Consider the following 23087-nt stretch of genomic DNA (forward strand, 5'->3'; position numbering starts at 1 on the left):
GCCGAGGCTAAGCCGAGGCTTCCCCGAAGCCGAGCCGAAAAGTGCCGAATTTGCGCCGGAAGCGCCCGAGGCGGCGCCGAAGCCGTGCCGGAGGTGCCCGAACGAATCCGGCAATACCCGAAGCTTTCCGGAGGTGCCCAAACCCTTTCCGGAGGTGCCCGAAAGGCCTTGCCGGAGGTTGCCGAACGTCTCCGGGGGTGCCCGAAGCCTCTCCGGAGGTGCCCGAAGGGCTCCGAACCGGCCGTGCCGGCGCGGAGGCGGCGGGAGCGGCGATGAAGCGCGGCCGGGGCCGGGCCGGGGGTAGCGCGGCCGAACGAGCGGCCATGGCGGCCAACATGTACCGCGTCGGCGGTGAGCGGGCCGGGGGTCGCGGACCGCCGGGAGGGACGGCCAGGAAGGCCCTGAGGGGATTTGGGGGGTCCCGGAAAGCGAGGGGGGGCGGTCTGTGAGGGGATTTGGGGGTTCCGTGAGGCGCGGGAAGGGCCGTGAGGGGATTTGGGGGGTGCCCGTGAGGAGTTAAGGGGGGTGCGTGAGGGGTCCCGGAAAGGAGGAGGCGTGAGGGGAATGGGGGGTCCCACAGCGGAAAGGGGGGATCTGTGAGGGAATTTGGGGGTCCTGGAAAGAGGGAGAGGGTTTTGTGAGGGGATTTGGGAGTCCCGGAAAGGGGGAGAGGGTTTTGTGAGAGGATTTGGGGGTCCCGGGAACAGCGGGGGTGTCTTGTGAGGTAATAACGGGGCGGGGGGGGTCCCGTGCGGGAATTTCGGGGTCCCGGAAATGGGGGGGGAGTCCCGTGAGGGGATTTTGGGGGGTCCCGAAGACGAAAGACTCCCTTAACCCGTGAGGGGGTTAAGGGGGTCCGTGAGAGGATTTGGGGTGTTTGTGAGGGGAATTGGGGCTCTGTGAGGAAAAGGAGGTCCCAGAAATGGGGAAGGGTCCATGGAGGGGGGGACCCCCAAATCCTGAGGCGTGGAGGTGAGAGATGTTCCCCCCGCAAAATCTAAAGAAAAAAGGGGGGGAGCCTTGGATGAGAGGAGAACCCCATGAGGGGGAACCCTAAATTTTTCTTGGGGGGGGTCCTGTGCCCCCCATCTGTGAGGGGAGGGTCTGTGCTGGGGGGGGGACCCCAGGTTTGTAATGGGGGTGAAATGGGATAAGAACCCCCCCACCTCCATGAGAGGAACATCTGGCTCTGAAAACCCCCCGAGATTTTTGTTTTTTTGGTTTTTGGGAGAAATAAAATAGGAATTCTGCCACATTCAAAGAAAGGGGTTTTTGGGGAAAGGGAATTTTTGGGGAAAGGGATTTTTGGGGAAAGGGATTTTTGGGGAGGGGGTTTCCCCTCATGCCCCCCTCATTTTTGCCCCCTTTTTTCCCCCCCCCAGACTACGTCTACTTCGAGAACTCCTCCAGCAACCCCTACCTGGTGCGGCGCATCGAGGAGCTCAACAAGGTGAGACCCTCCCCTCCCCTCATTCCTGGGGGTGCCCCCGTTCCTGAGGGGGGTCCCCAAGCCCTGAGGGGGGGTCCCCAAGCCCGGGGGCCCCCCCTAACCCCCTGTGCCCCCCCTCAGACGGCCAATGGCAATGTGGAGGCCAAGGTGGTTTGTCTGTTCCGGCGGCGCGACATCTCCAGCAGCCTCAACAGCCTGGCCGACAGCAATGCCCGTGAGTGGGGGGCTTGGGGGGCTTTGGGGGGCAGCTCTAAAAGCCAGGCCAACGGCAGTGCCTGTGGGTGGGAGTTTTGGGGATTTTTGAGGGGTTTTTAGGGGGTTTTGAGGGGGTTTTGGGGGTTTTTGAGGGGAATTTGGGGGTTTGGGGGGCAACCGTAAAAGCCAGGCCAACGGCAGTGCCCGTGGGTGGGGGTTTTTGAAGGGTTTTGGGGGGAATTTGGGGGTTTGGGGGACAGCCCTAAAAGCCAGGCCAACAGCAGTGCCTGTGGGTGGGGGTTTGGGGGTTTTTGAGGGGTTTTCAGGGGAATTTGGGGGTTTGGGGGGCAACCGTAAAAGCCACGCCAACGGCAGTGCCCGTGGTGGGGGGCTTTGGGGAAGATTTGGGGTTTTTTGAGGGGTTTTGGGGCTTTGGGGGGCTGCCCTAAAAGCCAGGCTTACAGTAGTGCTTGTGGATGGGAGGTTTTGGGGGGGATTTGGGGGTTTTTGAGGGATTTTGGGGGTTTGGGGGACAGCCCTAAAAGCCAGGCCAATGGCAGTGCCTGTAGGTGGGGGGTTTTGGGGAAGATTTGGGGTTTTTTGAGGGGTTTTGGGGCTTTGGGGGGCTGCCCTAAAAGCCAGGCCAACAGCAGTGCCTATGGGTGGGAGGTTTTGAGGGGTTTTGGGGGGGATTTGGGGGTTTTTGAGGGATTTTGGGAGGTTTGGGAGGCTGCCCTAAAAGCCAGGCCAACAGCAGTGCCATGGGTGGGAGGTTTTGGGGGTTTTTGAGGGGTTTTTAGGGGGTTTTGTGGGACTTTTGAGAGGGGTGGGGGTGGAGCAGTGTTGGTGCTGCTCCTGCTTTGGGGCTCAGGAATTTTGGGGGTTTTGAAGGGATTTTTGGGTTTTTTTGGGGGTTTTGGAGGGGGTGGGGGGTAAATCCCTACTTAGTGCTGCTCCTGCTTTGGGGGTTCAGGAATTCTGGGGGGGGTGTCTGACCCCCTCATCGCAATGGGGTGCCCCCAAATTTTGGGGACAGCTTTTTTGACATTATTTGGGAAATTTGGGGTGCTGGGGGCGGGGGGGGGTCCATGAACCTTCCCATAGAGACACCCCCAATTTGAGGGGGGGGTGTGTGGAGTTGTTTGAGATGATTTGGGCTGATTTTGGGGGGGCTTTGCCAATTCTGGGGAGGGGGGGGGGTCACAGGTAAAGGATTGAACCCCAACCCACCCCCCCTCCCATCAAACTGGGGGGGTCCTGCCCTTCTTGGGGGGGTCCTGCCCTTCCTGGGGTGTCCCCACCCTCTCACAGCCCCTCCCTCCCCCGTTTTCCCCTCCCTCTCCTCGGGGCCGTTGCCAAAATCCCGGAGGGTTTTTTTGGGTTTTTTGGGAGAACAATGGCCCTCCCAGCTGGATTTTGGGGGGGAGGGGGACACCCCGGTGTGACCCCCCCCGGCCCCCCCAAGGCGAGTTCGAGGAGGAGTCGAAGCAGCCGCCGATGACGGAGCAGCAGCGGCACCAACTCAAGCACCGGGAGCTGTTCCTGTCCCGCCAGTTCGAGTCCCTGCCGGCCACCCACATCCGGTACCGGGCCCCAGAACCCCCCTGGAGGGCTGGGAAAGGGTCTGGGGGTGTGGGAAAAGGGTCTGGGGGGTTCCCCTTGCCTGGGGAGGGGTTTTGGGGTGACCCCCTCCCCGGTTTTTCCCTGCAGGGGGAAGTGCAGCGTGACGCTGCTGAACGAGACCGACATCCTGGGCCAGTACCTGGAGAAGGAGGTGAGCTCTGGGTGCCCCTAAAATGGGTCTGGGGGGGGTTTTTGGGGGTGCCCCCACCCCGCTGAGCCCCCCCCCCCGTGTGCCCCCACCCCAGGATTGCTTCTTCTACTCGCTGGTGTTCGACCCCGTGCAGAAAACGCTGCTGGCGGATCAGGGCGAGATCAGGGTGGGCTGCAAGTACCAGGCTGAGATCCCTGAGCGCCTGGCCGAAGGTTTGGGGGGTTCAGGGGGGGCTCTGGGGGGGTGCAGGATGGGGGGGTCACCCTGAGAGCCCCCCCAAACTCCCCCCCTCCACCCCAGGTGAGTCGGACAACAGGAACCAGCAGAAGATGGAGATGAAGGTGTGGGACCCCGACAACCCCCTGACAGACAGACAGATCGACCAGTTCCTGGTGGTGGCTCGGTGAGGGGGGCACTGGGGGAGCTGGGGGGGCTCGGGGGGATTGGGGGGACCCCTCTGACCCCCCCGTGTCCCCCCCCAGGGCTGTGGGGACGTTTGCTCGGGCTCTGGACTGCAGCAGCTCCATCCGCCAGCCCAGCCTGCACATGAGCGCGGCCGCGGCCTCGCGGGACATCACCCTGGTGAGGGGGGGCCCAGAGCCCACTGGGACACCCCAAAACTGCCCTGGAGCCCCCAGTTCCCACTGGGACACCCCAAAACTGCCTTAGAACCTCCTCAGTTCCCACTGGGACACCCCAAAACTTCCCTTAGAGACCCCAAAACTCCCTTGGAGCTCTCAGTTCCCACTGGGAGACCCCAAAACATCCTTAGAACCTCTTCAGTTCCTACTGGAACACCCCAAAACTTCCTTATGACCCCCTCATTTTCCACTAGCATACCCTAAAACCTCCCTCAAAACCCCTGTCAGACCCCTCCCAGTGGCTCCCAGTAGCTCCCAGTACCCCCCATTGTCCCCAGTTCCACGCCATGGACACCCTGCAGAGGAACGGCTACAACCTGGCACAGGCCATGGCCCCTGAAACACCCCAAAACCCCCTCAAAACACCCCAAAACCCCTGTCAGACCCCTCCCAGTACATCCCAGTGGCTCCCAGTGCTCCCAGTACCCCCCATTGTCCCCAGTTCCACGCCATGGACACCCTGCAGAGGAACGGCTATGACCTGGCACGGGCCATGGCCACGCTGGTGCCGCAGGGGGGGCCTGAAACACCCCAAAACCCCCTCAAAACACCCCAAAACCCCTGTCAGAGCCCTCCCAGTACATCCCAGTGCTCCCAGTGCTCCCAGTATGCCCCATTGTCCCCAGTTCCACGCCATGGACACCCTGCAGAGGAATGGCTATGACCTGGCGCGGGCCATGGTCCCTGAAACACCCCAAAACCCCCTCAAAACACCCCAGAACCCCCTCAAAACACCCCAAAACCCCTGTCAGACCCCTCCCAGTGGCTCCCAGTGTCCCCAGAATGTCCCATTGTCCCCAGTTCCACGCCATGGACACCCTGCAGAGGAATGGCTATGACCTGGCGCGGGCCATGGCCACGCTGGTGCCGCAGGGGGGGCCGGTGCTGTGCCGTGATGAGATGGAGGAGTGGTCGGCCTCTGAGGCCATGCTCTTCGAGGAGGCCCTGGAGAAATACGGCAAGGACTTCAACGACATCCGGCAGGACTTTGTGAGTGGGGGGAGAGGAGCCCCTTCTCGGGGTTATTTTAGGGGTTTTTGGGGGTTTTTGGGGTTCAGGGAGCGTCTCTGAGCTCGGGGTTGGGTGCCCGCAGCTGCCCTGGAAGTCCCTGGCCAGCATCGTGCAGTTCTATTACATGTGGAAAACCACTGACCGCTACATCCAGCAGGTACGGGCTGTGGAGTGGGGTTTGGGGGACTGGAGTGGGGTTTGGGGGGCTGGAGTGGAGTTTGGGGGGCTGGAGTGGGGTTTGGGGAGTCTGATTTGGGGGGGCTGATCTGGAGTTTTTGGGGGTTTAATCTGGGGGGGTTTTGGGGGGCTGATCTGGGGGGTTTTGAGAGGCTGATTTGGGGGGGCTCTGGGGTTTTTGGGGGCTCTGATCTGGGGGTTTTTGGTGGGGCTCTGGGGTTTTTGGGGGCTCTGATCTAGGGGGGGGTTTGTGGGGGCTGATCTGGGGTTTTGAGGGGGCTCTTGGGTTTTTGGGGGCCTGATCTGGGGAGGTTTTTGGGGGGCTCTGATCTGGGGGGGTTTTTGGGGGGCTCTGATCTGGGGGGGTTTTGGGGGCCTCTGGGGTTTTTGGGGGCTCTGATCTGGGGGGGTTTGGGGGTACTCTGGGGGTTTTTGGGGCTCAGATCTGGGGGTTTTTGGGGGGCTCTGATCTGGGGGGGTTTTGGGGGCCTCTGGGGTTTTTGGGGGCTCTGATCTGGGGGTGTTTGGGGGTACTCTGGGGGTTTTTGGGGCTCAGATCTGGGAGGTTTTGGGGGGCTCAGATCTGGGGGGTTTTGGGGGCTCTGATCTGGGGGGTTTTTGGGGGGCTCTGGGGTTTTGGGGGCTCAGATCTGGGGGGTTTTGGGGGCTCAGTGCCCCCTGACCCCCTCCCTGCTCGCAGAAGAGGCTGAAGGCAGCGGAGGCCGACAGCAAACTGAAGCAGGTCTACATCCCCACCTAGTGAGTGGGGGGGCTCTGGGGACCCCCTGCTGGCTCTGGGGGGGCACAGGACACCCCATGGAACCCCCCCCCCCCCCCAAAAAAAATCCTCTGAGCCCCTCCCCACTTTTCCCCCAGCACCAAACCCAACCCCAACCAGATCATCTCGGTGGGCTCCAAACCCGGCGTCAACGGGGCCGGGTTCCAGAAAGGGCTGAGCTGCGAGAGCTGCCACAGTCAGTGCGGCCTGGGGGTCCCTAAAGGGTCTGGGGGGGTCCCTGGGGGGGTGCCAGGGAGGTTTGAGGGGGTCCCAGGGGGTTTATGGGGGTCTCTGAGGTTTGGGGGGCTCCAGAAGGGTCTGAGCTGTGAGAGCTGCCACAGTCAGTGCGGGCTGGGGGGTCCCAAAACGGTTTGGGGGGAGGTCCCAGATGGGTTTGGGGGCGTCCTGGGGAGGTCTGGGGGGGGTCCCAGGGAGTTTGGGGGTGTCCTGAGGTCATGGGGGGTTTCAAGGGTCTGGGGAACAGGAATTTGGGGTTTCCAGAAAGGGCTGAGCTGGGAGAGCTGCCACAGACAGTGTGGGCTAGGGGGGTCCTAAAAGGGTCTGGGGGTGTCCCAAAAGGGTTTAGGGGTGTCCCAAAAGGGTCTGGGGGGGTCCCAAAAGGGTCTGGGGGTGTCCCAAAAGGGTCTGGGGAGTCCTGGGGGGGGTTTAGGGGGGTCCTGGGGAGGTTTGGGGGAGGTCCCAAAGGGTTTAGTGGGGGAACTTGGGGTCCTGGGGGGTCTCTGGAGTTTGGGGCACAGGAATTTGGGGCATCCAGAAAGGGCTGAGCTGGGAGAGCTGCCACAGTCAGTGTGGGCTGGGGGGTCCCAAAAGCGTTTGGGGGGTCCTGGGAAGGTTTGGGGGGTTCTGGGAAGGTTTGGGGGGGTCCTGGGAAGGTTTGGGGGGGTCCTGGGGAGGTTTGGGGGGGTCCTGGGGAGGTCTGGGGGGGTCCTGGGGAGGTTTGGGGGGTCCCAGGGGGTCTCTGTGATTTGGGGTACAGGGATCTGAAAAGGCTCCTTGGCATTTGGGAGGGGGCTGGGCTGGGGTCTCTGGGGTTTTGGGGGGGTTCTTGAGGTTTGCTTTGGTTTGGGGGGGTCTTTGGGGGATTTAGGGGGTCCTGGGGGTCTTGGGGAGTCTCTGGGGGGCTTTGAGGAGCAGCAATTTGGGGGTTCCAGAGGGGCCCCTCTGGCATTTGAGGGGATCCTGGGCTGGGGTTTGGGGTTTGGGGTTTGGGGGGGATCCCCGGGTCCCCCCCTCGTCCTCCCAGTGCCCCCAGTAAGTCCCAGTGTCCCCCCCAGCCTCCCAGTCCCCCCAGTGGTACGCGTGGGGCCCCCCCAACATGCAGTGCCGCCTCTGCGCCTCCTGCTGGATCTACTGGAAGAAATACGGGGGGCTCAAGACCCCCACGCAGCTGGAGGGGGTGACCCGCAGCGCCTCGGTGAGAGCCCGGCCCAGACCCCACTGGGGACCCCCACTGGGGACCCCAAAATCCCAATCAGGGAGCTCCAAAACCTCCTGGGATCACCAAAATCCCACTGAGGGACCCCCAAAATCCCAATCAGGGACCCCAAAACCTCCTGGGATCACTAAAATCCCACTGAGGGACCCCCAAAACCTCCTGGGACCCCCAGAGTCCCACTGGGGACCACCAAAAACCCCAATCAGGGACCTCCAAAACCTCCTGGGATCAGCAAAATCCCAATGAGGGACCCCCAAAACCTCCTGGGATCACCAAATCCTCCTGGGATCACTAAAATCCCAATGAGGGACCCCCAGAGTCCCACAGGGGACCCCAAAATCCTCCTGGATCACTAAAATCCCAATCAGGGTCCCTCAAAACCTCCTGGGATCACTAAAATCCCAATGAGGGACCCCCAGAATCCCACTGAGGGACTCCCAAAACCTCCTGGGACCTCCAAAACCTCCTGGGACCCCCAAAATCCCAATAAGGGACCCCCCCAAAACCTCCTGGGACCCCCAAAACCCCAATCAGGGACCTCCAAAACCTCCTGGGATGACCAAAATCCCAGTGAGGGACCCCCAAATTTCACTTAGAGACACCCAAAAACTCCCGGGACCCCCAAAATCCCACTGAGGGACCCCAAAACTTCCTGGGATGACCAAAATCCCAATGAGGAACCCCCAAAATTGTAATGAGGGACCCTCAAATTTCACTTAGGGACACCCAAAACCATTTTTTAACCCTTTGTGCCCCCCAGGAGCCCCACTCCCGGGGTCACCTGTCCCTGTACCCCAACAGGGGCTGTTCTGGGAGGGTTTTAGGGAGGATTTTGGGGTTTTTAACCCTTTGTACCCTCCCAGGAGCCCCATTCCTGGGGTCACCTGTCCCTGTACACCACCATGGGTGGTTTTAGGGGGGGATTTTGGGGTTTTTAACCCTTTCTGCCCCCCAGGAGCCCCATTCCTGAGGTCACCTGTCCCCGTATCCCACCATGGGTGATTTTTGGGAGGATTTTGGGTTTTTTTAACCATTTTTAACCCTTTGTGCCCCCCAGGAGCCCCACTCCCGGGGTCACCTGTCCCTGTACCCCAACAGGGGCTGTTCTGGGAGGGTTTTAGGGAGGATTTTGGGGTTTTTAACCCTTTGTGCCCCCCAGGATCCCCATTCCTGGGGTCACCTGTCCCCGTACACCACCATGGGTGATTTTAGGGGAGGATTTTGGGGTTTTTAACCCTTTCTGCCCCCCAGGAGCCCCACTCCCGGGGTCACCTGTCCCTGTACCCCACCATGGGTGTTTTTTTGGGAGGATTTTGGGTTTTTTAACCATTTTTAACCCTTTCTGCCCCCCAGGAGCCCCACTCCCGGGGTCACCTGTCCCTGTACCCCACCATGGGTGATTTTAGGGGGGGGATTTTGGGTTTTTTAACCCTTTTTAAACCATTTTTAACCCTTTGTGCCCCCCAGGAGCCCCACTCCCAGGGTCACCTGTCCCTGTACCCCAACAGGGGCTGTTCTGGGAGGGTTTTAGGGAGGATTTTGGGGTTTTTAACCCTTTGTGCCCCCAGGAGCCCCACTCCCGGGGTCACCTGTCCCCGTACCCCACCATGGGTGATTTTAGGGAGGATTTTGGGTTTTTTTAACCGTTTTTAACCCTTTGTGCCCCCCAGAAGCCCCACTCCTGGGGCCACCTGTCCCCATATCCCACCATGGGTGATTTTAGGGGGGGATTTTGGGGTTTTTAACCCTTTGTGCCCCCCAGGAACCCCACTCCCGGGGTCACCTGTCCCCGTACCCCACCATGGGTGATTTTTGGGAGAATTTTGGGGTTTTTAACCATTTTTAACCCTTTGTGCCCCCCAGGAGCCCCACTCCCGGGGTCACCTGTCCCGGCCCGAGGCGCAGTCGCTGTCCCCGTACACCACCAGCGCCAGCCGGGCCAAGCTGCTGGCCAAGAACCGCCAGACGTTCCTGCTGCAAACCACGCGGCTGACGCGGCTCTCGCGCCGCCTGTGCCGCGACGTCCTGCAGCCCCGGCGGGCGGCGCGCCGGCCCTACGCCCCCATCAACGCCAACGCCATCAAGGCCGAGTGTGAGAGGGGTTTGGGGGAAAATGGGGGGAAAATGGGGAGAAAATGGGGGGAAAATGGGGAGAAAATGGGGTCTGGGGTGTATGGGATCCCTACGCCCCCATCAACGCCAACGCCATCAAGGCCGAGTGTGAGAGGGGTTTGGGGGCTAAAAATGGGGATTTGGGGTGCATGGGATCCCTACGCCCCATCAACGCCAACGCCATCAAGGCCGAGTGTGAGAGGGGTTTGGGGGGAGAAATGGGGGGAAAATGGGGAAAAAATGGGGGTTTGGGGTTCCTTTGGGGGGTATTGGGGTGTATGGGATCCCTACGACCCCATCAATGCCATCAAGGCCGAGTGTGAGAGGGGTTTGGGGGGAAAAATGGGGGTTTGGGGGGAAAAATGGGGAGAAAATGGGGTTTGGGGGGAGAAAATGGGGTCTGGGGTGTATGGGATCCCTACACCCCCATCAGCGCCATCAAGGCCGAGTGTGAGAGGGGTTTGGGGGGGAAAAATGGGGGTTTGGGGGCTTTAAATGTGGGGAAAATGGGGTTTGGGGGGGAGAAAATGGGGTTTGGGGGCTAAAAATGGGGATTTGGGGTGTATGGGATCCTTACGACCCCATCAACGCCAACGCCATCAAGGCCGAGTGTGAGAGGGGTTTGGGGGGAGAAATGGGGGGAAATGGGGGGGAAAGGGGGTTTGGGGGGGAAAAATGGGGATTTGGGGTCCCTTTGGGGGGTATTGGGGTGTATGGGATCCCTACGCCCCCATCAACGCCATCAAGGCTGAGTGTGAGCGGGGTTTAGAGCAAAAATAGGGGGGAAATTGGGAAAAAATGGGGATTTGGGATCCTTTTGGGGGGGTCTTGGGGTGCATGGGATCCCTACGCCCCCATCAATGGCAACGCCATCAAGGCTGAGGGTGAGAGGGGTTTGGGGGGAAAAAATGGGGGTTTGGGGTCCCCATCAACACCAATGCCATCGAGGCTGAGTGTGAGTGGGGAAATGGGGGAAAATGGGGAAAAATGGGGGTTTGGGGGTAAAAAAATGGGGAAAAATGGAGGGTTTGGGGTAAAAAAATGGGGGTTTGGGGGGAAAAAAATGGGGGTTTGGGATCCCCATCAAGGCTGAGCGTGAGTGGGGAAATGGGGGAAAACCGGGGGGGATTGGGACCCTCCTCAATCAACCCTGCACTGTCAGGGCCAAGCCTGAGCTCTGGGGCTGGGAGGAGGAATTGGGGGGGGGGTTTGGGACCCTCTCAGGGGGTGCTGGGGGTGTGGGGACCCCCCCTGAGCCCCCCGTGCCCCCCCAGGCTCCATCCGGCTGCCCAAGGCCGCCAAGGCCCCCCTGAAGATTCACCCGCTGACCCGGCTGCCCCTCGCCGCCATCGTCAAGGAGCTGGGTGAGGCCTTTGGGGGGGACAGGGGATTTGGGGGGGTCCTGGGGGTATGGGGAGGGGTTTGGGGGGCAGGGATGGGGGTTTGGGGGGGGTCCCAAGGGTGGGAGATACAAGAGGGGATGGTCCAGGTGGAGCTGAGGGAGGGTCCCAATGATGAAGAGGGAGATTTGGGGGGGTCCAGGTGGGTCTGGGGGGGTCCAGGTGAGTCTGGGAGGGGTTTCCAGGGGGGAATGGGGGAATCCAGGTGAGTCTGGGGGTGTCCCTGCAGGGATTGGGGGGTTCCAGTTGATTCTGGGGGGGGGTCCAGGTGATTCTGGGGGGGTCTCCAGGGGTGTGTGACCCCACCTGGGGCTGATTTGGGGGTCCCCAGGTTGATGGGTGCACCATGGGGGTGTGTGGGGGGCTCAGGGCTGGATTTGGGGATTTTTGAGGATTTTTTGGGATTTTTGAGGATTTTTGGGACCCCGCTGACCCCCCCTGCCCCCCCTCCCCAGCTGCCCAAGCCCCCCTGAAGCCGAAGACCCCGCGAGGCACCAAGACCCCGATCAACCGGAACCAACTGAGCCAGAGCCGGGGCCTGGCGGGGCTGGGGGGCAAGAGGGGCTACGAGGGGGGGGGAGACGGACACAGAGCCCCCCGCATGAGGGTACGGATGGGGGGATTGGGGTGATTGACAGGGGGAAATGGGGGTGATTGACAGGGGAAATGGGGGTGATTGACAGGGGTGATTGACAGGGGGGATTGGGGTGATTGACAGGGGGAATGGGGGTGATTGACAGGGGAAAGGGGGTGATTGACAGGGGGTGATTGACAGGGGGATTGGGGTGATTGACAGGGGGAATGGGGGTGATTGACAGGGGAAAGGGGGTGATTGACAGGGGAAATGGGGGTGATTGACAGGGGGTGATTGACAGGGGGGATTGGGGTGATTGACGGGGGATTGGGGTGATTGACAGGGGGGATTGGGGTGATTGACGGGGTGATTGACGGGGAAATGGGGGTGATTGACAGGGGGAAATGGGGGTGATTGAGAGGGGTATGAGTGATTGATGGGAATTGGGAGTGATTGACACGGGGTGATTGACATGGGGAATGAAGATGATTGACGGGGGGATTGGGGGTGATTTACAGGAAATGGGGGTGATTGAGAGGGTGAAATGGGGGTGATTGAGAGGGGGATGATGGGGGTGATTGACAGGAGGTGGAAGTGATTGACAGGAGGTAGAAGTGATTGACAGAGGATTGGTATGATTGACGGGGAAAGGGGGATGATTGACGGGGGAATTAGGGTGATTGATGGGGGGCAGTTTTGGAGTGATTGACAGGAGGTGGAGCCATTAGAGGTGTAACCGGATTGGTGCAGTCAGGGTTTATGGGCGGAATCTTAAATTGATTGACAGGGACCTTGTGGGATTGGGGCGTGGTTATTAGTGACCGACACCTCAGGGCGGGCCGTGATTGACAGGGTGTGCCGAGCTATGATTGGCCAGTTAACGCGCGCTGGGGGGGCCGGGCGGTGATTGGCCGGCGGTCGCTCGCGGCGCGCTGTGATTGGCCGGGGGGCGGGGCTGACGCTCCCTTCCCGCGCAGGTCGGGACGGCGGCGCTGCCGTTCTCCGCCAACGGGCGCCCCCTGGCGGCCGCGCTGCGCCCCGCGCCTCCCCCCGGCACCAAACGGCAGAAACTGAACCCGGCGGACGCGCCCAACCCCGTGGTGTTCGTGGCCACCAAGGACACCCGGTACCGGGGGCTGGAGGGGTTTGGGGGAGTCTGGGGGGGGGTTCTGAGAGGGTTTGGGGGAGTCCTGAGAGGAATTGAGGGGGTCTGGGGGGGTCCTGAGGGGATTCCGAGAAGGTTGGGGGAGATCCTGAGGGAACTTGGGGGATCCTGAGGGGATTTGGGGGTGTCTTGAGGGAATCTGGGGGGTTCAGAAGGGGTTCTGAGGCTGTTTGGGGTTCCTGGGGGGGGGTTGAGCAGGTTTGAGGAGTCCTGAGGGTATTTGCAAGGGTCCCAAGTGGGTTTAAGAGGTGCAGAGTAGATCTGGGGAGATCTGAGAGGGATTTGAGGGATCCTGAAGAGATTTGAGGCGTCCCGAGGGTGTCTGGGAGGGTCCTGAGGGGATCTGGGAGGGTCCTGAGGGGATTTGGGGAGCCCTGGCAGGGTCCTGGAAGGTGTGAGCTGTCCCAACACCCTCCAGCACAGCAAATTTGGGGTTTTCCCTGTGGGGACCACACCAGCCCCGTGCCCCTCCACACCCCACGCTGGGGGTGGGGGGTCCCACGGATTTTTTGGGGTTCCCTGAGCTGATCCCTCCCCTGTGTCCCCCCCTTTCCCCAGGGCTCTGCGGAAGGCTCTGACGCACCTGGAGCTCCGCCGCGCCGCCCGCCGCCCCAACCTCCCCCTGAAGGTGAAACCGGGGGGGCTCCCCCTGCGCCCGGGGGGGGCCCTGGCGCCCCCCGCGCCCCCCCACCCCTCCAGCACCTCCGAGCCCATCGTGCTCGAGGACTGACCCTCCCTCCCCCGGCCCCACAACCCTTTTGTATTTTTTTTATTTCCATAGAAAAATCTCGAAATCTCGCGGGGGGGGGGTTGGGGAGGGGGGGTGGGTTCGGTGCCACCCCTCCCCCCCGCTGTCCTTTTTGCCCCTCCCCCCCTCCAAACCCCCCCCCTCTCCCCTCCCCCTCCTCCGCGGGCCCCTTTTGTACGTGCAGAGACGCCCCCGGTTTTGTATCTCGGGCTGTCCCGGTTCTGTAGCGACAGGAAATAAACGCGATGAGTTTTTTCTTCAACGGGAGTCAAAAAACGGCGGCGGCGCGGAGGGTGGGGGTAACGGGAATACCGGGGGGGCACCGGGCGGAACGGTTGTGTTGGGGCGCGTTTCCGGGGGGGACACAGTGAGGAACGGACCGCGCGTGGGGGAGCGGGGAGGAACGGACCATTTCCGGCGGAAGTGGCTGAGGGACGGGCGCGGGAACCGGAGCTCGCCATGGAACCGGAGCCGGGGCCGGGCCCTGATCCCGACCCGGGCCCTGATCCCGACATGGACCCGGGCCGCGACCCCGTAACGGGCCCCGGCCACGATCCGGTAACGGCCCCGGTGCCGGTAACCGACCCGGTAACGGACCCGGCGAACGATCCCGACGTGGAGCCGCTGCACCGGGGCGGCTTCCGCTGCCGCCTGTGCCAGATCACCACAGCCAACCGTGAGTGATCCCGGGGGCTGAAGGGGCGGTGGTTACCGGCACCGGGGGGTGGCTCTACGGTCCCGGTTACCGGGGCTGGGGGCTCCGGGACCCTCCTGTGACTCCCCGGTTCCCGTGTCCGGGGAGGGCTCCGGGATCCCGTTAACCAGAACAGGGAGGGCTTCCAAACTCCGTTTTAACCGGGACCGGGGAGTTTGTATTGCCCCAATTACCGGCACCGGGGAAGCCCTGAGACCCCGGTTCCCGTCCCGGGGATCTCCGTGACTCCAATTTCCGCTGGTGCTTCCCGGTCCCGGTGACCCCGTTCCCAGTATCCCCAGTTCCTGTTCCCGGTGATCCCGGTTCCCGGTGATTCCCGTTGTTCCTGCAGTCCCTGATTCCCGTTATTCCCGTTATTCCCGCTGTCCCCGTTCATCCCCGCAGTGCCCGGTTCCTGTTTTCCCGTTGTCCCGCAGCCCCCAATTCCCGGTGTCCCCAATCCCCGTTAATCCCCGTTCTCCCCATTATTCCCCGTTAACCCCCGCTCTCCCGTTAATGCCCGTTAACCCCCATTAATCCCGGTTATCCCCGTTAATCCCCATTATTCCGTTACTCCCCGTTATCCCCGGTTAGCCCCCGCTCTCCCGTTCCCCCGCAGAGCCCAGTTCCCGTTACTCCCCGTTAATTCCCGTTACTCCCGTTAAGCCCCATTCTCCCCGTTATTCCCGCTCTCCCGTTCCCCCGCAGTGCCCAGCCCCCGTTACCCCCCGTTAGCCGCCATTTTCCCCGTTAACCGTCCCGTTAACCCTCTCAGTGCCGAGCCTGCGCTCTCACCTGGCGGGGAAGCGGCACGGGCGGCTCCGGTGTTTGCGGGCGGAGCGCCGGGCGCAGGAGCAGCGGAGCCTCTTCGTCAGCGGCTTCCGCCGGGGCACCGCGCCCGAGCAGCTGCGCCGCCACTTCCGCGCCTTCGGCCCTGTCGCGACAGTCGTGATGGACAAGGACAAGGTGGGGACGGCGGCGGGAGGGGCCCTGGGGACGGGGACATTGTCGCGATAGGCGGGGAGGAGGCGGCGGGAGGGGGCACCGGCACCCCGCGATTGTCGCGATAATGAATGAAAAAGTGGCGGGAATTTTGAGGCTCTCGGGGGTGTCGCGATTGTCGCGATAGTGACGGACAAAGCTGGGGAGGGGGGTTCTGAGTGCCCTGGGGAGGGGGGGGTCTCATGTCCCCTCCCTTGGTAAGGCGATATCGCGCCTATCGCGATAGCCCCTCCCTGTCCCGCAGGGCGCCTTCGCTATCGTGGAGCTGCGGGACCCCGCGGGGCGGCAGCGGGCGCTGGAGCAGCCCCGGCATCTCCTGGAGGGGCGGCGGCTGCGGGTGCGGCCCCGGGAGCACCGGGAATGGCCCCGGGACCCCCCCCGGGACCCCCCCGGGAACCCCCCGGGACCCCCGGGGCTGCTGCAGGCGCTGGGCCGGGCCCAGGACGTGAGTGGGGGCTCGGGTGGGGGGGGACGGGGGGATTGGGGGGTCCCAAGGCTCTCCTGAGGGGTTTTGGGGGGTCCTGGGGGTATTGAGGGGTTTTTGGGGGGGTCCCAAAGCTCTCCCGGGGGGTTTGGAGGGGTCCCGAGGTTCCCCCAGGGGTTTTGGGGGGGTTTGGGTGGTCCCAAAGCTTTCCCAGTGTTTTAAGGGGGCTCCCAGTTTGCCCAGTAAGGAAGGGACGATGCTCCCAGTTTGCCAGTATGGCCATGAGGGGCTCCCAGTTGCCCAGCTTGGCTTGGGGGGAGTCACTCCCAGTTTGCCCCATTTGGCACTCCCAGTTTGCCCAGTCTGCCCAGTTTCCCAGTTTTCTCAGTTCCCCAGTGTTCCCAGTCTGACATTCCCAGTGTTCCCAGTGTTCCCAGTTTGCCCCTCCCAGTGTTCCCAGTGTTCCCAGTTCACCCAGTCTGCCCCTCCCAGTGTTCCCAGTGCTCCCAGTTGACCCAGTCTGGCATTCCCAGTGTTCCCAGTGCTCCCAGTTCACCCAGTTTGCCCCTCCCAGTGTTCCCAGTGCTCCCAGTTCACCCAGTCTGGCATTCCCAGTGTTCCCAGTGCTCCCAGTTCACCCAGTCTGCCCCTCCCAGTGTTCCCAGTGCTCCCAGTTCACCCAGTTTCCATCCCCAGGTGTGGGCGCAGCTGCAGCTGCTGGTGCGGGCGCTGGAGCTGAGCGCGGCCGAGCGGCGCCTGCGGGAGCTGCTGGTGACGCTGATCAGGGAGGTGTTCACGGAGTTCTTCCCAGGTGAGCACAGCTGGGCACAGCTGGCGTGGCTGGGTATGCCTGGGCACACCTGGGTATGCCTGGGATACACCTGGGATACACCTGGGTATGCCTGGGATACACCTGGGATACATCTGGGATACACCTGGGATACACCTGGGATACACCTGGGCACAGCTGGGCACACCTGGGATAGACCTGGGTACATCTGGGATACACCTGGGTACACCTGGGCACAGCTGGGCACACCTGGGTATGCCTGGGTACACCTGGGATACACCTGGGGGGGCTGGGATACACCTGGGATACACCTGGGTACATCTGGGATACACCTGGGTTACACTTGGGATACACCTGGGTTACACCTGGGCACAGCTGGGCACACCTGGGATAGACCTGGGTACATCTGGGATACACCTGGGTACACCTGGGCACAGCTGGGCACACCTGGGTATGCCTGGGTACACCTGGGCACATCTGGGATACACCTGGGTACACCTGGGTATGCCTGGGATACATCTGGGCACAACTGGGGTACACCTGGGTATGCCTGGGTACGCCTGGGTACACCTGGGTACACCTGGCCACAGCTGGGCACGCCTGGCATGGCTGGGCACACCTGGGTATGCCTGGGTACACCTGGAATACACCTGGGATACACCTGGGCACATCTGGGATGCATCTGGGATACACCTGGGATGCACCTGGGCACACCTGGGCACACCGGGGCACACCTGGGATACACCTGGGATACACCTGGGATAGACCTGGGCACACTTGGGATACACCTGTCCCTGTACTTGTCCCACACCTGTCCCTCACCTGTCCCCCCCGTGTCCCCCCCCTGTCCCCCCAGGCTGCTCCGTTGTCCCCTACGGCTCCTCCGTCAACGGCTTCGACGTCCACGGCTGCGACCTGGACCTGCACCTGGAGCTGGGGGAGCCCCAAAGCCCAGAGACCCCAAACGGGGACCCCCAAACCCCAGAGACCCCAAATGGGGACCCTCCCATGGAGGAGACCCCAAATGGGGACCCCCAAATCCCAAAGACCCAAAACGGGGACCCCCAGAGACTGAGAACCACAAATGGGGATCCCCAGATCCCAGAAACCCCAAATGGGGGCACCCCCATGGAGGGAACCCCAAACGGGGACCCCCAAATCCCAGAGACCCCAAATGGGGACCCCCAGAGCCTGGGGACACTGCTTGGGGATGGGGACACCCCCCTCAAAGGGTCCCTTATGGGGTCCGAGGGGTCCCTTTTGGGGGACAGAGGGGCCCATTTGGGGTCTGAGGGGTCCCTGTCGGAGGATGAGTCCCCTGAGGCCAAGGGGTCCCTTTTGAAGCGTGGGGGGTCCCTTTTGGGGTCCAAGGGGTCCCTTTTGGGGGACAAATGGTCCTTTTTGGGGTCTCCTTCAGGTGACAGAGACCCCTCCCTCGAAGGCTCCCTTAAAGGGTCTGAGGGGTCCCTTTTGGGGTCCGAGGGGTCCCTTATGGGCTCCGAGGGGTCCCTTTTGGGGTCTGAGGGGTCCCTTTTGGGGTCCGAGGGGTCCCTGTCAGGGGATGAGGGGTCCCTGTCAGGGGATTCATCCCCCGAGTCCGAGGGGTCCCTTTTGGGGTCCCGTTTGGGGTCTGGGGTGTCCGGGGGGTCCCGTGTGGGCTCCGGGGGGTCCCGTTTGGGCTCCGGGGGGTCCCTTTTGGGGCGCGGGGCGCCCCCGGAGCGGGCGCTGCTGCTGGTGGGGGCGGTGCTGCGCCGCTGCGTGCCCGGGGTCCGGGGGGTCCGGGCCGTGCCCGGCGCTCGGCGCCCCGTGGTGAAATTCAGCCACAAACAGTCGGGGCTGGCCGGGGACGTGTGCCTGGACAACCGGTACGGACTGGGACGGACTGGGAGGGACTGGGAGCACTGGGAGGGACTGGGAGCCACTGGGAGGGACTGGGAGCCACTGGGAGAGGGGATGGGGGCATTGGAAGGGGACTGGGAGCACTGGGAGGGACTGGGAGAGAGGATGGGGGCATTGGAAGGGGACTGGGATGCGCTGGGAGGGACTGGGAGGGGAGATGGGGGCATGACGGGGATGTTGGGGGGGACTGGGAGTAACTGGGAGGGACTGGGAGCGGGGATGGGGACATGAGGGGGGCACTGGAAACAGACTGGGAGGGACTGGGGGTAACTGGGAGGGACTGGGAGAGGGAATGGGGATGTGAGGGGGGCGTTGGGAGGGGGCTCGGAGGGACTGGGAGCACTGGGAGGGGACTGGGAGGGACTGGGAGTGGGGATGGGGGCATTGGAAGGGGACTGGGAGAACTGGGAGGGACTGGGAGGGGAGATGGGGGCATGACGGGGATGTTGGGAGGGACTGGGGGTAACTGGGAGTGGGGATGGGGGCACGAGGGGGTGTTGGGAGCAACTGGGAGGGGGTATGGGGGCACTGGGAGCAACTGGGATGGACTGGGGGTAACTGGGATGGACTGGGAGGGGAGATGGTGGCATGAGGAGGGCATTGGGAGGGGGCTCGGAGGGACTGGGGGCAACTGGGAGGGACTGGGGGGCACCTTCTCATTTCTCTCCCTTCTTTCTCTTTCTCCCCCTTTCCCTCCTCCTCCATTTTTCCCCTTTTTCCCTGCCCTTTTTGCCCCATTTTTTCCCCTTTTTCCTCCCCATTTTTCCCCTTTTTCCCTGCCCTTTTTCCTCCCCATTTTCCCCCTTTTCCCTGCCCCTTTTTCCTCCCCATTTTTCCCCGTTTTTCCCGTTTTTCACCCCAAAACCCGTTCCCAGCCTGGCCCTGTTCAACACTCGCTTCCTGCGCCTCTGCGCCGACGCCGACCCGCGGGTGCGGCCCCTGGGCTACGCCCTGCGGCTGTGGGCGGGGGGGGCAGCGGCTGGCAGGTGAGGGGGGCGGGACCCCTCCCCAAAATGGCATGGGGGACCCTAAAAGGGAGGCTGGGAATCCCAAAAATGGGATGGGACCTGCTGGGGCTCCCCCTCCCCACAGCCCCTGTGTGGTTCTGGGGGAGGGGGCAGCACCTGGCAGGTGAGGGGGGGTCGGGACCCCTCCCCAAAATGGGATGGGACCCCCCAAAAAATGGGCTGGGAGACCCTAAAAGGGGGCTGGGAACCCCAAAAATGAGATGGGATCCCTGAAAAGGGGCTGGGACCCTCAGAAAGGAACTGAGACCCCCAAAAGGGTCTGGGGACCCCTAAAAGGACTGAGACCCCCTCCCCCAAAAAGGAACTGAGACCCCCCTCCAAAAGGACTGAGAGCCCCCAAAGGGACTGAGACCCCCCAAAAAGGGTCTGGAGACCCCCCCCCAAAGGGACTGAGACCCCTCCCAAAGGGGCTGGGGACCCCAGAAGGGGCAGAGACCCCCCCAGAACGGGAAGGGATCCCCGAAAAATCCCCGCGGGTGCCGCCCCTCGGAGCCCCCAGCCCAGCCCCAAACGGCTCCAGGCAGCCGGGGGGGGTCGTGGCCAATTGAGGGGGGGTCTCAGCTCACTGCGGACCCCCCCCCCCTCCGTTACTGCCGCAGGGAACCGGGCCGGGGGCGGCCCCCTCCTCACCAACTACGCCCTGACGCTGCTGCTGGTGCTGTTCCTGCAGAGCCGCAGCCCCCCCGTGCTGCCCTCGGTGCGGCGCCTCCGCCTCCTGGCAGGTGCCCAGGCCCCGTCCCCACCTTCCCCCCGGCCCTGGTCCCCTTTTCGGGGGTCCCCGCCCCATTCCGGGGGTCTCTGAGCCCTCCCCGTGTGGGTTGCAGGGCCCCAGGAGCGCGCTCGGGTCGGGGGCTGGGACTGCAGCTTCCCCCGGGAGGGCGGCGGCGCTGGAGCCCAGCGGGAACCGACAGAGCGCGGGTGGGTCCGGGGGCATCGGGGGGTCCTGAACTGGGGAGGGGGCTCCAAACCCACTGGGGAGGGGGTCCCTAAATCCGGGAGGGCTCCAGGGCCACAGTGGGGGCACAAATCCCACTGGGAGGGGCTCAAATCCCACTGGGAGGGGCTCAAATCCCACTGGGAGGGGCAGATTTGGGGGGTCCTAAATTGGGGAGGGGGCTCCAAACCCACTGGGGAGGGGGTTCCTAAATCTGGGAGGGCTCCAAACCCACTGGGGGGGGCACAAATCCCACTGGGAGGGGCAGATTTGGGGGGTCCTAAATTGGGGAGGGGGCTCCAAACCCACTGGGGGTGACACAAATTTTGGGGGTCCCTAAATCATGGGAGGGGAATCCAAACCCACTGGGGGAACAAATTTGGGGGGACAAAATTTGGGGGGGGTCCAAAGCCACTGGGGGGGACTCAAATCCCACTGGGGAGGGGCTCCAAATCCACTGGATTTTGGGGGAATTTTGGGGGATTTTTAGGGGAGTTTTGGGGGATTTTTGGGGTTTTCTTAAGGGGAGTTTTGGGAGTGGGTTTTGGGGGTTTCTGGATGTTTTTGGGGGAGTTTCTGGGTGATTTTTGAGGGTATTTTTGGGGTGGTTTTGGGGTTGGTTCTGAGTGATTTGGGTGGGGGGGTTCTTGGTGATTTTGAGGGTGGTTTTGGGGTTGTTTCTGGGTGATTTTGGGTGGTTTCTGGGTGATTTTAAGGCTGTTTTTGGGAGTGATTTTGGGGTTATTTCTGGGTGATTTCGGGAGTGTTTTTGGGTGGTTTCTGGGTGATTTTAAGGCTGTTTTTGGGAGTGATTTTGGGGTTGTTTCTGGGTGATGTTGGGAGTGGTTTTTGGGGGGTTTCTGGGTGATTTTAAGGCTGTTTTTGGGAGTGGTTTTGGGGTTGTTTCTGCGGTGATTTTTAGGGCACTTCCTGCCCGATTTTGAGGCTACTTTCAGGGTTATTTCTGTCCTGATTTCGGGGCCTCTCCTGGCTATTTCCGGGGGTGCCTCCACACCTCTCTAACCACCCCCTCATGCCCCCATCCCAGCCTCCCTCCTGGCCGAATTCTTCTCCTATTTCGGGACCCTGGATCTGGGGGGGCTCCTCCTGTCGCCCCTGGAGGGCCGAGCTCTGCCTCGCCCCCCTCCCGAGGCCCTCGGGGGTCTCCGCCCGGGCCCCCTGACCCTGCAGGACCCCTTCGAGCTCAGCCACAACGTGGCCAGCCAACGTCACGGCGCGCACCGTGTCGCGATTCGTGCGCTGCTGTCGCGACGCCGCCCCGCCTCTGTCGCGGGCCCCGAGTTCCTGCAGAAATCGCGGCTGGGGCCGCCCCTGGGGCGTGATGAGGCTGCTCCAGCCCGGGAACCGCGGGAACTCCGGGAGTTCCGAGGGGGAAATTCCTGATCCAGGTCCCGCTGCGGCCCCCGGGGGGGTGCGGGGGGGGTCCCGCAGAGCGAGGGTGAGCGCGGCCGTGGCCTTCGTGCTCAGGGAGGTGCATGGGGGTGCGGCTGCGAGCCCGAGGACGCGGGGACACCGGAGGGGACACCGGGGGGGACACCGGAGGGGACACCCCCGAGAGCTGAGTGTCACACGGAGGGGGGGACCAGGGGGGGTCCCGGGGGGAGTTTGGGGACACGGGGACATCGGGGGATGAGGGGGGAGCCATCCCCGGGAGCTGAGTGTCACCCGGAGAAAGGTGACAGGAGGGTGTCCCGAGGGGAATTTGGGGACACTGGGACACCGGGGGAGCCACCCTCGGGAGCTGAGTGTCACCTGGAGAAGATGACAGGAGGGTCTGGGGGGGGAATTTGGGACATCGGGGGATCCCTCAGAGCCACCCCCGGGAGCCCGGTGTCACCCGGAGGGGGGGACAGGAGGGTCCCGAGGGGACTTTGGGGACACAGGGACACCAGGGGAGCCACCCTCGGGAGCTGAGTGTCACCGGGGGGACGGGGACAGGGGGATCCCGAGGGGAGTCTGGGGACCCTGGGGACACCCCTGGGAACCCAATGTCACCCGGAGAAGGTGACAGGAGGGTCCCGAGGGGAATTTGGGACATCGGGGGGATCCTCAGAGCCACCCCCGGGAGCCCCGGTGTCACCTGGAGGGGGGGACAGGAGGGTCTCAGGACGAATTTGGGGACGTGGGGACATCGGGGCCGGGCTCGAAGCGTCGCCTCCCCGAGGGGGGGTCCCGGACGGGGCCGGGGGTCCCGCCCGCGAAGCGGCCCCGGGGGTCCCGCGGGTCCCTCCCGGTGGAGCTGCTGCGTCTGGCACCGGGGTGTGGCGGGGCCGCCGCCGCCTCCGCCGCCGCCTCCGCTACACGGGGGGGCTCCGGGGGGGCTCCGGGCACCGACGGGAACCGGGGGGGATCGAGGGCTTGAGGGTCCCGAGGGGGTTCAGGGTCCCGGGGGGTCCCGTTGGGGTTCAGGATCTTGGGAGGGTTCAGGGTCCCGGGGGGGTTCAGGTTCCCGGGGGTCCCGCTGGGGTTCAGGACCCTGGGGCTGTCCCGGATTTCGGGGGGTCCCCCCCTGGCCCTGGAACGGGCCGTGACCGCGGCCATTGTCCGAGGGGGACACCGGGGAGCCCCCCCGGGCCCCCCCCGCAGCCGCTGCTGCGTTTCCAGCTCAGCGCCCGCCCGGGGGGGGCGCACCGGGGACCCCCAAATGCTGCTGCAGCTCCAGCCCGAGCCCCCCCTCGCCGCTTTTCCAGGAGTTTTTCCATTTCTTGCGGGGTTTTCTGCCCGGAATGGTTCGGCAGCGCCTGGGCTGGGGCGGGGAATTTGTAAATTCTGAGTAAAATTCTTTTTCAGTAAAATCCGTTGGGCAGCGTGGCC

The 23087-nt window shown here is 63.1% G+C and overlaps 2 protein-coding genes across 3 annotated transcripts; both read left to right on the forward strand.

Moving 5' to 3' along the window:
- The first annotated feature begins 33 nt into the window (after positions 1-33).
- On the forward strand, positions 34-13743 carry MTA2 (metastasis associated 1 family member 2). 2 transcript variants are annotated; one of them, XM_077172505.1, is made up of 18 exons: positions 34-351; positions 1383-1450; positions 1571-1664; positions 3111-3228; positions 3356-3419; positions 3514-3631; positions 3720-3822; positions 3902-4001; positions 4862-5050; positions 5154-5228; positions 5952-6007; positions 6125-6222; positions 7322-7461; positions 9346-9574; positions 10869-10958; positions 11450-11601; positions 12546-12694; positions 13292-13743. In XM_077172505.1, exons 1-18 carry the CDS (start codon positions 273-275, stop codon positions 13461-13463), a joined length of 2094 nt encoding a protein of 697 aa, XP_077028620.1. In that variant the 5' UTR covers positions 34-272; the 3' UTR covers positions 13464-13743. The 2 variants fall into 2 exon arrangements, with proteins under 2 accessions (XP_077028620.1, XP_077028619.1); XM_077172504.1 differs by having other exon boundaries at positions 51-351; positions 5949-6007.
- Positions 13744-13864: 121 nt separating this feature from the next.
- TUT1 (terminal uridylyl transferase 1, U6 snRNA-specific) lies at positions 13865-21906 on the forward strand. The gene is given in 11 exon segments (XM_077172429.1): positions 13865-14157; positions 14951-15141; positions 15422-15622; positions 16298-16412; positions 17248-18256; positions 19166-19272; positions 19918-20040; positions 20143-20195; positions 20197-20236; positions 21301-21473; positions 21475-21906. Coding segments are annotated over 11 exon segments (2661 nt in total). The 5' UTR covers positions 13865-13940.
- Positions 21907-23087: the final 1181 nt, after the last annotated feature.

This window comes from Agelaius phoeniceus, chromosome 38 (assembly GCF_051311805.1).
Source record: "Agelaius phoeniceus isolate bAgePho1 chromosome 38, bAgePho1.hap1, whole genome shotgun sequence".
NCBI lineage: Eukaryota > Metazoa > Chordata > Aves > Passeriformes > Icteridae > Agelaius > Agelaius phoeniceus.